The 15,966-nt window shown below is 25.8% G+C and overlaps 3 protein-coding genes across 5 annotated transcripts; 2 read left to right on the forward strand and 1 right to left on the reverse strand.

Annotated features, from left to right (window-relative positions):
- Positions 1–150: 150 nt before the first annotated feature.
- On the forward strand, positions 151–13,490 carry Brf (Brf RNA polymerase III subunit). The gene is made up of 15 exons (XM_069123569.1): positions 151–619; positions 872–1,085; positions 1,183–1,267; positions 1,363–1,499; positions 1,769–1,873; positions 11,045–11,194; positions 11,429–11,522; positions 11,602–11,734; positions 11,811–11,904; positions 11,989–12,144; positions 12,222–12,307; positions 12,366–12,603; positions 12,693–12,867; positions 12,952–13,130; positions 13,206–13,490. The coding sequence occupies exons 2-15, from the start codon at positions 872–874 to the stop codon at positions 13,337–13,339; spliced, it is 1,980 nt and encodes a 659-aa protein (XP_068979670.1). The 5' UTR covers positions 151–619; the 3' UTR covers positions 13,340–13,490.
- On the reverse strand, positions 4,587–10,023 carry lute (BTB/POZ domain containing protein 3 lute). The gene is made up of 7 exons (XM_069123570.1): positions 9,834–10,023; positions 7,754–8,035; positions 7,507–7,654; positions 7,223–7,439; positions 5,574–5,760; positions 5,332–5,510; positions 4,587–5,207 (listed from the first exon to the last, which is right to left on the reverse strand). The coding sequence occupies exons 1-7, from the start codon at positions 9,928–9,930 to the stop codon at positions 4,743–4,745; spliced, it is 1,575 nt and encodes a 524-aa protein (XP_068979671.1). The 5' UTR covers positions 9,931–10,023; the 3' UTR covers positions 4,587–4,742.
- A 455-nt stretch (positions 13,491–13,945) lies between the features above and the next one.
- On the forward strand, positions 13,946–15,781 carry CSN5 (COP9 signalosome subunit 5). Of its 3 annotated transcripts, none has more exons than XM_069123576.1 (5): positions 13,946–14,060; positions 14,435–14,614; positions 14,702–14,936; positions 15,008–15,202; positions 15,278–15,781. In XM_069123576.1, exons 2-5 carry the CDS (start codon positions 14,463–14,465, stop codon positions 15,728–15,730), a joined length of 1,035 nt encoding a protein of 344 aa, XP_068979677.1. In that variant the 5' UTR covers positions 13,946–14,060; positions 14,435–14,462; the 3' UTR covers positions 15,731–15,781. The 3 variants fall into 3 exon arrangements, with proteins under 3 accessions (XP_068979677.1, XP_068979676.1, XP_068979678.1); XM_069123575.1 differs by having other exon boundaries at positions 13,974–14,119; XM_069123577.1 differs by lacking the exon at positions 13,946–14,060 and adding an exon at positions 14,203–14,349.
- Positions 15,782–15,966: the final 185 nt, after the last annotated feature.

Raw genomic sequence — 15,966 nt, forward strand, 5'->3', positions numbered from 1 at the left:
TCAATGTTTTTCGCTGTTTGAAACTTCAATCAGTTTAAAAATGCAAAGAAAATTTTCATCATGAATGAATTTATATTATAATGAAACAATACAGACAGAAAAACATTTTTTAATTATTTTGGATAGTTTTACATTTTAAAGAAATAATAGTTTTTATATTTAAAGAGGTTGGACGCAATAAATAGATCGTATATTACACTAATCAAAATCGTATTATTTTTATTTAAGTTATTAAGATAATTGTAAATTTTATGATGTGTTATATAACAAAACAATTACATGAAAGTTAATGTTACTTTGAAAATTACATTTACATTGGACGATGAAGAAACTATGTATATAGTCATTTAAAGCAGTGAATATATGCGCATATTTTTTGTATTCAATCTAATTCTTATGTCATGTTTGTAATAACGCGTGTGCTTCCAAACTATTCGATTAAGATTGTTTTATCAGACGACTATTAAACTTATCCTGATTCTACATATTTTTATGTAAAACAGGGTATAATAAAGTGTGACATTGTCATTATGTCATCATTATTTAATAAAATTATTTAACCTATAATACTTGATATGTCATCATTTCAGTAATTTAAAGTTGAACATAAAGAACAAAGGTAATTTCAAAGTATGATATAAAAATTATTGTTTTTTCCTTATTGCTTAATATATTAAAAGTAATTCTTTTATTTATTTTTTAAGTATCTTGCATAATTTAGAGAAACATTAATAAAATTTAAATATTTTAGTTATACATTAATCTGTACATATTTTGAATCATAAAAAATAATATAAATTATGTGAAAATGTCGTTTTAAATTCTTAATAATAAAGATTTCCTTTTGAATGATGGTGTTGTCATTTAACAGATGTCTGCGAGTAAGTGTCGGAATTGTGGATCTACAAATATTGAAACAGATCCAGCCCGAGGAGATGCTGTCTGTACAGATTGTGGTTTTGTGTTGGAAGACCAACTTATTGTTAGTGAAACAGCTTTTAAAGAGACACCATCTGGGAATATGATGGTACTTGGTCAATTTGTTGCTAATGACAGCACTGGTGGAGCTACAGGATTTGGAGCAAGTACGTTATTTTGTAATAAATATGACATTAAATGTTCTTTATTTTCTTATTACTAGTTTCCATCATCTGTCTAGTTTAATCATTTTTATGTTCATAGCATATCATGTCAATGGAAAAGAATCAAGAGGAATAACATTACAAAATGCAAGAAAGGGAATAACTCATTTATGTATGCAATTACAGTATGTAAATTTTTTCTATAATACGAGCAGTAAATTATTAATTTCATTTATTATATTTTATAAAATATTTAATATGTATTTTATTTTGTTACTAGATTAAATCAGCATTGTATTGATACATCTATGAATTTTTATAAAATGGCATTGAATCGTCAGTTAACTCGTGGGAGGAAGCAAGCACATAATCATGCAGCTTGTGTTTATATTACTTGTCGTACAGAAGGCACTGCACGTATCCTTTATATTTTCATAAAATAAAAAACAATATTTTTCTTATAATTATCATTCTTGAATTTATTTTTGTTACTTTATATCTATTTCATATATACAAAGTATTTGGTTTAGTGTGAAATCTTATTGAAATATAAGTTCTGTTTATGATATAAGTCGGAAGCTATCCCAAACTGAAAAGCAAGAATTATAATAAATAATAATATAAGTTTCGTTTGTTGTGTATGACAAGTTTTCAGAAGTAAAGTATGTACTTAACCAATTATTTAGATATGCTTATTGACATCAGTGATGTACTGCAAATTTGTGTTCATGAATTGGGCCGCACATATCTGAGGTTTACGCAAGCTCTTTGCATCAATATACCTTCAGTAGGTAAGCATTTTATAAATTCGCATGTTATAAATTTTTATTTCTAATTTATGCCTGTATTCAATTTATTTGCTCTCATTTAAGAACAAATTAACTAATTTTTAAATATCATTAAATGTTACATGATACATACATAATCTTTAACTTTTAATAAAATAAAATAGTTCGATTTGCAATTAATTAGATTGACATGTTTTATTCTTCAGATATAAATTTTCTTATTTCGTAAGGTACTTTTATCAGAAACAACAGTTATTGTTACATTTATTACCGCTTGAAAAAGATTATAAACAGTGATTTCTTACATACATTATCGTTGCATTAAATGTTAAATTTGAAAAAATACAAAATTAAATACTTGATTAACTATAGTAAAAATTTGTTCATATTTGAAATATCTCTAAGTATTAAATATAACATTTGTGTCTTCACATACACTCAGTTTTTTAATAGTAATAGTATGAAATATTAATTCAAAATTTAGCCCTATTGTATACAAGATGTACAAAAAAATTGAGGATACTGCTAAAGCTGAGGATAGAAACCTTAGAAACATGTAGTATTCATCATAATAAGCAAAAAGCTTTTAATAATCATGGGTCAAAAACCGTTAATTTCGGAGATGTTTAATTACGAGATGTTTAGTATATAATAAACCAGCTGCTTTGTTGCCAAGAGATATTAAGTTCACTTCCGTAAAATCCAAAACCAAGAGATAAGGAAAATGCAGAGATTTTTCAACATATATGTATTTCTGTAAGAAAATATGCTGAAGTATATGCTGAACTGAACAGGCGTCATATTGAGCATATGTTGTAAAGGTAATATCTTACTGACAAAAAACTTTATAACTCTGAAATTAATAGTTTTTGAACCCATGTTTATTAAAAATTTTTGCTGAGTACTATGTGCTCCTAAAGTCGTATTCAACTTTTTTGTTCACTCCGTATATTACTAATAATCAAGAAATCTGAAGTACTTTAATACATAAAAGTATAATATAAGATGACTATTCTTTAAATTTATTGCTTATGTAGACATTTTCAATTACACTTTTCATATTTTATATTGTAATGTTAAATAATTTTTTGATTTTAAATAATATCAAGTATCTAAAATGGAGAATACAAAACTAAATCTCTTATTTATTAGTAATAAATTAATCTAACTTAAATCCAAACTAAAATTATTCACTGAATATTTTAATATTGTTTTGGAAGTTAATGATATAATTAATATCTTTCTTAATGCCAATCTTAAGACAGAGATGCTCTCAAAATTTACTTGTTCCTTTTTTTGGCACTAGCCAGTCATACTAGTAGTAGGAAGGCATTATTTTGTACATTTTATTATTATTGGTATTGCAATCCATTGTACTTTTTTAAATAGTATTTACTATTTTGCAATGTAGACTTTGGCGCCAGATTCTATAGCATTACTGGATACAATATAATGTTTATTATAAAAAAAAGTAAGAGAGTTATATATAATTAGTATATACTTTATCTTGAAACTATACTAGAATATTTTTCTACTTTTTACATAGATTATAGTAAATTATAAAATTATATAAACATGATTAAAATATCGTAGAATGTACATATAAAGTATTGTTGTGATTTTTATATTGTATACAAAAACGTTATTTTGCTTTAAGGATCTACATTTAAATATTCCTTCTAATAATTTAGCAATCATCTTTTGCAGTACATAATTTCATATATTAAAGAATCAATAAATCTAAGAAAGTAAAATGTATCTCCTCTCTTATGAATATGATACAAAAAACAAAATAATAATGTTACAATAAAAAACAAATATTATTTTGTATAGGCAGTTTCACTTATAATACTATTCTAAAATTGCTTATGACGCTTTCCAATAAGTATAGTATATTCTAAAATACATGATATATGAATGCAACATTAAATCAATATTACTTATGTTAGTAAAAACAGTATATTCTCCTCCATAAAACGATAATGTACATTGTTCATTTAAGATTCTAAAGCATTTCAATTAAAAAAAATTATAATTTATATATTAGTATTTTTTAATTGAGAATTAATTAGTCGAGATAACAATATAGTTTCCAAAATTAATTGATCTTTGCTTATTTCTTTATATTATTATTTAACAATAATTTTTAAGATAGTAAATCCTTTTAAATAGCACTTATTAACTTTCTCAATTGTTTTCTATCAATTTAAATATCGTTTTTACATCTTCTTCTTCTTCTTCAAATCTAACAAGTATTTTATATACTTCACTTGTTGCATATTTACAAATAATGTTTCAAGTATTTAAATTATATAAGAAATGTAATATTTTTTCGGAAGAAACAAAGCATAAATATGAATACATCAAAAGTTGTAGTAGACACACTCCTCTGCAAAAATGTAAATTTAAAATTTAATTTTAATTTAAATATAGTAAACTATTTATTTCCTTAGTTTAATACTGCCTTATTATTTGATATAAAAGCAAATAATAGTTTTTATATATATATTTGACTTTTATTTTACGAAAATAAATTTTTATGAAATTGTTTATATTTATATTCAATGTATCGTAAAACAGAAAGTTTATTTTCAAGTCTTTGAATGAAAAAAAAGACATTTCTTTTTATATTTGATTAATAGAATGATAATAATAGAAATAAAATTATAATTTCTTCTGCAAACTATTCATTATGATTTATACTAAATTCAAACTATAAATATTTAATATTTTTAAGAGTGCATCTATTACACAATATTCGTCATCGATTTAAAAATAGTACTCAAAACAATTATACAAAATCTTGAACAATGTCAAGGTACATATTTTTAGAGACCAGCAGTTAGACCATTATTTCTGTGGTAAATTTCCATCAGTCATCTACTGGTGGTCCATAAAAAATTAATTCGGGTATTTGCCCTCCTTGTACACCAGTACCATTCGTACTTTCCGAACTGCATTGAAATTGAAAATTTACATTACCAACTGTTATCTCTGACATTCCTTCTTGACCGAAGTAACTTAGCTCGCCTCCATCTAATATTACACTAGCTGTATAAAAGCATTCTGGCTCGATTTGGATTGGATTCTCAAAATATACATGAAACGTACTACTCGAGCCATCCGAAAAAAATTTCGTACTATTTTCAGATAAAACACATCCCAATCTTTTAAGTTCGATTCTAACATTATAATCTGCAGCACCAGATGAACTTCCATAAAGTCCGAAACCAACAACAAATATTCTTTTATCAACGCTAAATTGAATTGAGTCACATCTGCCTCTGTAACGCCACTGATTTGATCTATATGCACATGACTGAAACCTATGACACACCTGCAAATAAAGCATAAGAAATTTTAGTTTTATTACTCTATATATAACTTATGCAAGCTTGCTAACTTATGAATAGTTGTTTTACATTAAACCTAAATAAATGATTTTGTTTTATAGTACTTACTTGAGTTTTTAAACCTTGTCGAGGTTTGGTAGGGAAACAAAGTTGAGGTTTATTACTAGCAGTGAAATGCAAAAAAACATCAATTGTTTCTTGTTGTGTTAAGATTCCAGTCTGAGCAGCACTATTGGCAAATTCTTCCAAATTCATAGCAGGAAGTCTAATTAAATATAAAGCAGATCCTAGAATGAAAAAAGCACTAGTGATACTAGTTTTTGATTTAAAATTTTAATTTAGATATTTACCTAATAGTCGTCTTTGATTGGCTGATGAAGGTTCAAGTTCTTGCCGAATACATTCTGCAGTAGCCCATCTTAATGCAGCATCCCATATATGTATCTCTTTACAGTTTAATGTTTCTCGAGAAAGCACTGATTCAAGAGTGTGGATGTCAATATCCACAAAACCATCTGATCTTAGCGCCATTTCTGCCTGTATTACATTCAATTTTATATATATAAATTTAGTAAAAAATATATATTATCTTTTGACAAAAATTTAATTATTAAAAAAAAGATATATTTCTTAGGAATATATTTTCATTGATTTTATGTATATTGTATGAATTACTTAGAAGCCAAAGTGATCAACTCTATTTCCTGAAAAATACTTAATTTTAATATTAGAATATATTAGAGTTTAATTTTCTAAAAATTAGGTGATTACCCATGATGTTATTAATCAGTTTGGCTTCTGCATGATGCATATGTACATATATCAATCTTATATCCAAAACATTCAAAAAGTATATTTATGTTCTTTCTAAATTTAAAAATATTTTTAAAATTCTAAGAATTCTTTAAAAAATATTAAGAATATTATCAAATACAATTAGTATATGTAAAATATAAGAAAATAAAAATATAAATATGAAACTAATTTCAAAGATTTAGTTAAAACTTAATCCTTTGTTAACATTGATATTTGCTATATTTACTAAAAAAAAAATGTTTATTATATGATACAGGATACAATTTAAAAGTAGAAACAAATTTTTAAAAATCTGTTCTAAATGTATATATTAAACATGATATTTTTATGAGGAAACTAATTTTATAATTTTTTGAAAAACATTTAATTTAATAATGATATAATTTATTACAATTAAATATTTTATGAATACTAGTGTAATAGTCATATATGTACATAAAAAATTAATTAAATAAGTATGATATAGTATATAATATTACAAAAAAATGTTGTTGAAGTATTTTATTTTCATACTTTATAAAATTGCTTATTATGTATTTAATCTTTCGTAATATTATCTTTAATAATTAATGAATGGAATTTTTATAATGAAGTTTAGACGAATTTTGATTAAAAACGTATTTTAAAAATTAAAAAAATATATTTTTATAGCTTTTTGTCAATCAGTCTTTCAAATATTTACTCAATTTAATTAAAAAAGGGATAAGCAATTCTATATATCTTGAACTTCTTAATATACAGAATAAATGTTATAAATTCTTTAAGTAATTATTGGACTAATATTACATGTTATTTTGGAAAATTCATTATAATCATTTCTGTTGTGTTCATATTCTTCTATAAAGTTATCTTCATAAGTTACATTTTGTGTTACTTCAATTTCTAACTTATTATCTGTAAAATAAGGTTCACTTCGAGTTCGAAATAATGAAAACGATAATTTTTTGTTGTTAAGTTTAGAACAACAATTGTTCTCAGATAAACTGAAGCAATGAGATACTACTGATAGTCCGTTTTTTATATTTCCATAATTATTAGTTTTTGTAGTTTTCTGAATAAATTGCTGTTCAGAATCATGTAGTTTGTTATTCAAACAGTTTGAAGAGTTTGATTTACTTTTTAACGTTACATTTAAATTATCATTAAAAGTAAGAGACTTCAACATTCTTTTATTTAAACTTACTTGAGCATCTATAACTTCCCAGCAACGTTGCATAAGATCTGGTTCTTCGAACAAACGAGATTGACTTAAAAGTAAACATGCATTCTTTGCTGTTAAACTTGTTTCTAAATAATTAACACATGCTCTTGCTAAATGAGGGACTATGTACTTTTTAGCAACATACAGTGTTGCTAACACTGTGTCGGCTTCTAATTGTACTTCATCACAGTACATATACCTGAGAAAAGATAATAAAATAAGTAGTGAATAATTTAAGATGTCTTCATCAAGTTTAAAACATTTACCTTAATAGAGCAAGAAAAGCAGCAGGCTCTACATCTGGTACTTCTATATCTCTTTTATTCTCTGCTAAACCACCATAAAACATGGCATAAAATACAGAACTACCAGTGGCCAATACATACTTATGTGCTGGTATAGTTTGTATGTGACCTACATTGAGCAATCAAATATATTATTATTTAATGTATTTAATACATTAAATTATTTTTACTGCTTATTCAATTACTAAATGACTTTATGATTAATTACCTGGGCTGCCAACAATAAATATAATATCAGCCATTAAATGATTGTTAAACATGGCAGCATTTCGTTCTCGAACTGTAGGTTTTGTTGCCTGCCAATTAGGATCTTGTGTACAGTCTTCAGGTGATGACAAATTCAATTGAGTTAAAGGAGATGATAAGGAAGACAAAGGTGAAGCAGGTGCACTAAGTGGTTGGTTTATCGTTCCTTCACGTTGTAATACAATGGAAGAAGATAATGGGCTTACAGTAGGTGGTGAATCTGATACAGGAATCAGTGATTCCGCTAAAACACATATGATATCAATATATTAGGTTTAAGTTAGGTGAAATTCATTTCTATTTAGTACTTTTTTTTTTGTTATCAAACAACATATTTAGGCAAAATTATTATCTTATTATGCTAAAACAATTTAGCATACAGAACATTATATAAAAAAATTTAATGGATTTAACAGAATAAAATATGTTTAAATATTACTCTTTTATTTATCATTTTTAGTATCATTGCATAAAGATTAAACTTGAAAATGGATGAGTAAATATTATATAAAAATTAATTATAACATACATTAAGCATATGTCAAAGTAACAATAGTAAAGTTACAAAAAGTAATACTATTCTAAATTAATTTTCATTAATTCATTAATAGTACAATTAATAGATAATACCTTTATATAAATATATTAATTATATTAAGCTAGAATATATCGAAAACTGATATTACCGATTGTATAACTTCATCAACAAAAAATATTTTTCATTACTAATAGAGGTTATGCAAGACAATAACTGTAATAAGGTTTAAGATCTCTAAATTAGATTATTCTTCCTAGAATTAATTAAAGTTTGTTTTCGTACATCCATTATTTTTATTTACCATCGCTTTAAGATGTTGTATAATCTATCACCTTTTAGCGACGGTGCAATTAAAACGAATGCAAAGCAAAATCATCAAAATTTTACCGTTAGTGTACATTATTCCACAGTTTTGAGAATAATTTTAAATAGAATCTTTTACTTCTATCATAACATAGTAAATATTTGCTACCACTGTAGCTTTAAAGACCACCTCTCATATTCAAACATTACGAACACAAATATACACTTATGTGCATGTAATGTACACTATACACTTAAGGAAAATTCATCTATAGGTATAAAGACTTCGAATGATATTAAGTTCGGTTTGTTCCGGTTTTATTCGTATAATTTCGTAGAAATTTTGTGGTGCACGTGATACGTATGTCAAATAAATTCATATGAATGTATGTATACATACATATTATAGGGTTAATATACTTTTTGCATGATTTCAAATTTTTATTAAATTGGATGTATCTTTAGTTATTACAAAAAAATTTATTTATTATATAAAATGGTCAGAAGACTTTATAACAATATAATAATAGAAATTATTTAAAACAGAAAAGTCACAATTAGTTCGAAAATTTTAAAATATATATTTGGTTTAAAATAAAACATAGGTTAATAAGTATTATAACGCTATTATCGATTTATGAATTTTTCTAATTTTAATTTTTATGTTTTAATATCATATGAATAATACGAAAAATATGATCAAAATTAAACGTTAAAAATATGTACAATATTATTCTATTTGATTCAACATTCTCTGATTCATCGAACATTTATCGTAATAGACGCATTTTATGAAAAATCATAAGATTTAAATGAAATCACGTAAAATAGTTTAACACTATAATATTGTATATTTGAAGCCTGTGCAGTTTCATGTTATATACTACTTTGTAAAATATATTTACTATTTCATCTATCATTCATAATTCCTAATTGATTGAAATTATTTTTAAAGAATGCATTTCCAAATAAAATATTTCAAAACTCAAGGTAAATTAATTAAAATGTTGTTAAAATATCATTATGTGTTTCAAAGAGAAAATAAACATTATGGAAATGATACAACATTACTCGGATATAGCCAAACAAAATAAAAACAATTTCATTTATTCTTATTTCTATAATTCGCTTTAATAAATGCATGGACAGTATATATTTAAGGTGCATATTATGTTTATTTATATCTGTAATAATCTCTCACCGTTTAACCATGGATTAGTCTGTTTGACTGTGACGTTGTCCTGGAACCGTTTCATTGGCTTCGTTGATATTTTCGAGTAAAGATTTGACATCGCCATTTTCACTTTTTAAACTTGATTGCCCGTTTTCTCTTCAATTGCAACACGGAACGATTTTGGATTTCATTTACATGGGCGCCATGTCAGACGGGCGCTGGTTAGATAGTTCCGTACGTCGGTCGATAGGAAACTTAGGGCACGCGCGTCCATATATCTGGTGTTTCTCAAAAACGCAATCTTCAATCTGCGCAGTATGTGTATACAGGGTGTTCGCTCTAATGTATGATTTTTCATTATTTTTGCGATTATGTACTGTCTTGCTAACTGGCCATCACCATCCTCACCATTTCTTGAAAGTATCTTCATGGAGCGTAACTCCGGTGTTACGTACATATATTTCTCTCATTTTGCTTACCGGAGTTTTGACATTCAATTGTCTTGTATAAAACATCTGGAATTGAGTACCAAGTATTATTATCTTGTTCTATATTTTTATCTATTTCATATTCAAGCATAATTATTGATGGTGTAAACTCCTCCCTAGTTAATTGGTCAGATTCAGTATCGAGTCGTGACCAGTTACCAAGATAGTATTGTAATAAAAAATGTTAACTATAATCTATTTATAATACGAGTGAACAAGATATAAGGATAATGAACATTAAAATAAATCCCTTTTTTAGTGTAATAAGATCAACAAAATCAGTATGATCGAGACTAAAGAGAAAAAAAAATGCATTTTATTTTAATACGTTGTCCATTCAGCATAATATATTATTCATTTAACAGAAATAAAGTTTATTTAATAATCTTCTTATTATATTGCTGCGAACAATTTGAAAATTGTGCGAAACATTAAAGTGAACACCATGTATATTTCGCAAGTAATGTCCACTTACAAACAATAGCGTACAATACAAATGTAATCTAATGGAATAAATATTAAATAGGAGCTTCAGGAATTATATAATTACTATATATTTTATTCTTTTTGTTATTTTACCTTCTACGTTTAAGTAAGAATGACATAAAAGTGTATTATATATTATAAAAAGGAAATTCTTGGCAATTATGTTAATATAATATACTATATTAATAAACTAATAAAATGAATTTGTTAATATTTGATGAATTTTTAAATTTAACACATTGTTGACATTATTTTTCTTTATAGATCCATGTTTATATATTATGAGATTTGCAAATAAGCTGGAGTTTGGTGAAAAAACTCACGAAGTATCAATGACGGCTTTACGGGTAGTACAAAGAATGAAAAGGGATAGTATTCACAGCGGACGTAGACCATCAGGATTATGTGGCGCTGGTATTAGAAAAGTTTCATTTATTCGTAATCTAAATTTTATTTAATTTTAATATAAATACTTAAGTTTTAATTAATACATTTTAAATTTTACATATGATGCTTGCATTAACGTTTGTTACAAATTCACCTAAACACTTAAAAAGTCAAAATTATATTATTAAATATAATTAAAAAAAAAGATCATTGAAATTAAATCGATATTAAACAAATATTACGATATTTCTTTTACATTAGCTTTGCTGATGGCTGCTCGATTACACGAGTTCAATAGGTCACCGGCGGATATTATTAAAATTGTAAAAGTGCATGAATCGACATTACGCAAGAGGTAAAAAGTATTCAAATAAGTTTTTTTTCTAAATAAACGTAAAAATTGATAACAAATTTTTATACATTAACATCTATAGGCTTATAGAATTTGGTGATACACCTTCAAGCGCATTGACTCTTGAAGAATTCATGACAGTCGATTTGGAAGAAGAACAGGATCCTCCAGCTTTTAAAGCAGCACGAAAAAAAGACAGAGAACGATTACAAAGGGTATAGAATATTTTTATTTTATAATATATCGTATATCTACATAATTAATTATGCATAATTTGTTGTTTTTTCTTAGTTAAACATAGATACAGAAATAAATGAATTGCAAGCAGAAATTGACAAACAATTAGAAGAACACAGATTAGGAAAAATGAAAAAGCGCAAAGATGGTAATTGTAATAATAATTAAAAAATTGATGAATTATTTTATTGTTTTTATTATAGAAAAAAAACCATAAAATATTAATTTCCAGCTGCTTCTATAGAAAGAGCAGATACTGATAGATTTATAAGGGAAAGTAATTTAGATGTAATTAAACATTACGTTGGAAACGATGTAGATGACCCTGACAGTGATTTTCAAGATTCCGAAATGAATAACATAAACGATCGGTTAATTACTGGATTAGGCAAGGATTTAAACAGTTTCTTAAATTCTATTATAATGTTATATTATAAAATTTATAATACGCCTAATTGTTTAAAGGACCTAATATTGCTTCTATGGGATTGATATCAATAAATGATCGAGAAAATGAAACAAAAGAATCAGTAAACACAAATTTTGAAAATGTAAGTAAAATTAATTTTAATCAAAACAATTGTTATTCATTAATGTTTTCTATTTAAGGATACTGGAGAAATTGATGTTGCTGATTTAGATGACGAAGAGTTAGATAGTTATATTATGTCAGAAAAAGAAGCACAATTCAAACACAATTTATGGAATAAAGTGAATGCTGAATATTTAAATCAGCAAAAAGAAAAAGAAGAAAGACGGCAGAAAGAAAAAGAAGAAGGTAAACCTGAGAAGAAACGACGGCGGACTACTAAACGTAATAAAAATCAAGTACCTGCAAATACTGCAGGTAATGTTATAATATTTACTACAAATTCTATAATATTAATTTTTTATCAGTTGCTATAGTTTATTATGTTCATTTTATAATTTTATTAGGCGAGGCAATTGAAAAAATGTTACAAGAGAAGAAAATATCATCGAAAATTAATTATGAAGTACTGAAAAGTTTAAACGTTAGTTTAAATAATTCAACCAAAGAACAACAAAAGGTCGAGGAGCCAGTTCAATCACCAAAGAAAGAAATAAACACTTCGTCAGGTTCTAATAAAATGTTAGTATATAATATCTTTTGTTATTTTTTTATTCTCTACAAGAAACGTATCTCTACAATAAATATCAATGTTTATATTTATAGATCTAATATTTCTAACTCATCAAGAATCAAAGATAAGCCAATCACACCAGTAGTAAAGAAACCTCATGTAGTTAAACCTCAAATACAAAAAACAAAAAAAGAAGTGCAAATGCCAGTTGAAATAGAAACTAATACAACTGAATCTATACTTTCAAAAATGGATACCTCTTGTGATATGGGTAAGTTATTAATTTCCACTCATATAAAATTTCTTTTGCTTGATTAAATTAATTATACTTTCCTTTACAAAATAGATGAGACCGATGATTATGTTGATGAGGATGTTGAAGCTGATCCCACAGAAATGACTGTTGGAGAAATGCTTGGACATCATGGGTCAGAAGATGAGAATGACTTTGGATATGGATATGATGAAGAAGATTATTAATTATATTTATTGAGCTAATATTAAGATCCTAAAGATGAGTTTAACATTTATGAAATCATTATTTATTTATTAGAATACCATTTACTAAGATTTAGTAACAAGACTGCAGTATATAATGTAAAATAAAGCATTTACTATTCTTAATTTATAATTCTGTGAATTTTTTATTTAATTGCAAAAGCATCATAATAATAAAATGATATAGCGGTTAGGCCAACCTCTTGAAGCCGTCATTCAAACGCACGCGATATAGAAAAATCAACTGCGTCGCGCTACATTTATGAAACAAAATTTATCTCTATAATACCTTTTTCTATGTTACTTAATACTTTGGAGTTAATCGTAAATTAAACTTTGCAGTCTATTCCTTAGTATACTTATACTTAATATTTTCCTTCCACACATATTGGAGATACATAGTATCAGAGTAATAATAAACAAGATAGGTTAAAATCTCTCCTTGTGAGTAGGGAAAAGATCATCATATTACATAAACTATAATATTAGGTATTGTATATAACATAAAATATTCAATTAATACTTTTAATATTCAATTAATACCGCAAAATATAATAATGAAAATCTTGTTGGTAGATGGCGTTAATAATACGATGTATTGAAAGACGTGGCGGTGGTCTATCATTTATTATATTATAGTATTGTTCAATTCGAAATAAGCATATGACGTAGTAATTCAAAGTGTTGTGATAGAAGTATAGGAGTATGATTTTGAATTATTTTTAATTTTCGTATTAGGCGGTTTAGTAAAGGCTTATAAACGTAATTTATCAAATATCTATACTTGTATTAAACAGTCACAGAATACATTCTCATATTTGGATTATGTAAAAAATCAGATTTATGCAGTGATTTAAGATTTATATACTGTTTCATAAAATATTTATCATTTAATATATGATCAGTAGAATAATTTTATTTATTTTTTCATAATTAACAATTGTTTTGATTATAGTTGGAAAAGGTCTTATCCGCATTAAATAATAATATATGTATACATTCAAGTATAATATTGAAAAAAAAACATGATAAAATACGTATGATAAGTCTAATTTATAATTTCTTTATTTATTTTAGAACTTAAGCTGTTGAATATAGATTAAATATGGCAAGCACTTCTTCTGACCAAAGTACAATTGCCAAAAAAACATGGGAAATGTCAAATAATATTGAAACAATTAGCACTGTTGATGAGATTTATAGGTATGATCGTAAAGAACAACAAGATATATTAGCTGCAAAACCATGGGAAAAGGAGTATGTTATTTTTTAAATATTCGTATCAATATTAAGATATATTTTTATGATCTCATTTCCAACCACACATTCTTGATCATATTTCAGTCCTCATTTTTTCAAAGATATAAAAATCTCTGCATTAGCATTATTAAAAATGGTTATGCATGCTCGTTCTGGAGGAACTTTAGAAGTAATGGGTCTTTTGCTTGGAAAAGTTGCAGCAAATACAATGATTGTTATGGATTCTTTTGCATTACCTGTAGAAGGCACAGAAACAAGAGTTAACGCTCAAGCACAGGCTTATGAGTATATGACAGCATATATAGAAGCAGCTAAACAAGTACTTAATTATTACAGATATAACATGTAACGACTGCCTATAACGTAATATTTATTTTCCAATTTATTAAGGTTGGAAGACAAGAAAATGCTATTGGATGGTACCATAGTCATCCTGGCTATGGATGTTGGTTATCGGGTATTGATGTATCTACACAAATGCTCAATCAAAATTTTCAGGAACCATTTGTTGCTATTGTAATTGATCCTGTGAGAACAATATCTGCTGGCAAAGTTTGTTTGGGTGCATTTAGAACATATCCAAAGGTGGTATATATTTACTAATATTTATAATACATAAAAGAAATAATAAATAATAAAAAAAATATTTGATATAAAAAGGGATATAAACCAGCAAATGAAGAACCATCTGAGTATCAAACAATACCATTAAATAAGATTGAAGATTTTGGAGTTCACTGCAAACAATATTATTCTTTAGAAGTTTCTTATTTTAAATCATCATTAGATAGAAGATTATTAGATTCTTTGTGGAATAAATACTGGGTGAATACTTTAAGTTCCTCTAGTCTTCTAACAAATGCTGATTACACTACTGGGCAAATATTTGATTTATCGGATAAACTTGAGCAGTCAGAGGTTGCACTTGGAAGAGGATTTATTTTGGGTGGAACGGATCCTCATGATCGCAGTACTGTAGAAAAATTAATGAAAGCAACAAGAGACAGTTGTAAGACTACTATTGAAATTATTCATGGATTAATGGCACAAATAATCAAGGACAGATTATTTAATCAAGTTGGGTGTAATCCTATTGAATCTCAGCTACAGTAAAACGTATATATAACGTGTAATGATTACAATAAAAAGAATGATTATGATCTACGTAAGTTGTAATTAATATAAGGAACATTTTTGACTAAAATATAATAAAAAAATAAGTTTGTCTTTATATTTTTACCATGATCATAATTATCTTAATATACATATTGAAATTATTCTTGCATAAGATAATCAACAAAAATTGTAATCTAAAAATAAGTGAAATAACTAAATAACTATTAATACAA

The sequence above is a fragment of the Bombus flavifrons genome, chromosome 11 (genome assembly GCF_040668555.2).
Source record: "Bombus flavifrons isolate JBK064 chromosome 11, iyBomFlav1_principal, whole genome shotgun sequence".
NCBI lineage: Eukaryota > Metazoa > Arthropoda > Insecta > Hymenoptera > Apidae > Bombus > Bombus flavifrons.

Coding starts and splice junctions, on each gene's coding strand:
- lute (XM_069123570.1), bottom strand. CDS start 9,930: ATGGCGATGTCAAATCTTTACTCGAAAATATCAACGAAGCCAATGAAA. Junction 8,036..9,833: donor GACTAATCCATGGTTAAACG/GTGAGAGATTAT, acceptor TATGTGTTTTAG/CGGAATCACTGATTCCTGTA. Junction 5,511..5,573: donor CAATCAAAGACGACTATTAG/GTAAATATCTAA, acceptor TTTTCATTCTAG/GATCTGCTTTATATTTAATT.
- CSN5 (XM_069123576.1), top strand. CDS start 14,463: ATGGCAAGCACTTCTTCTGACCAAAGTACAATTGCCAAAAAAACATGG. Junction 14,937..15,007: donor ATATAGAAGCAGCTAAACAA/GTACTTAATTAT, acceptor CAATTTATTAAG/GTTGGAAGACAAGAAAATGC. Junction 15,203..15,277: donor CATTTAGAACATATCCAAAG/GTGGTATATATT, acceptor TGATATAAAAAG/GGATATAAACCAGCAAATGA.
- Brf (XM_069123569.1), top strand. CDS start 872: ATGTCTGCGAGTAAGTGTCGGAATTGTGGATCTACAAATATTGAAACA. Junction 1,874..11,044: donor CATCAATATACCTTCAGTAG/GTAAGCATTTTA, acceptor TTTTCTTTATAG/ATCCATGTTTATATATTATG. Junction 12,308..12,365: donor TAAACACAAATTTTGAAAAT/GTAAGTAAAATT, acceptor TTTCTATTTAAG/GATACTGGAGAAATTGATGT.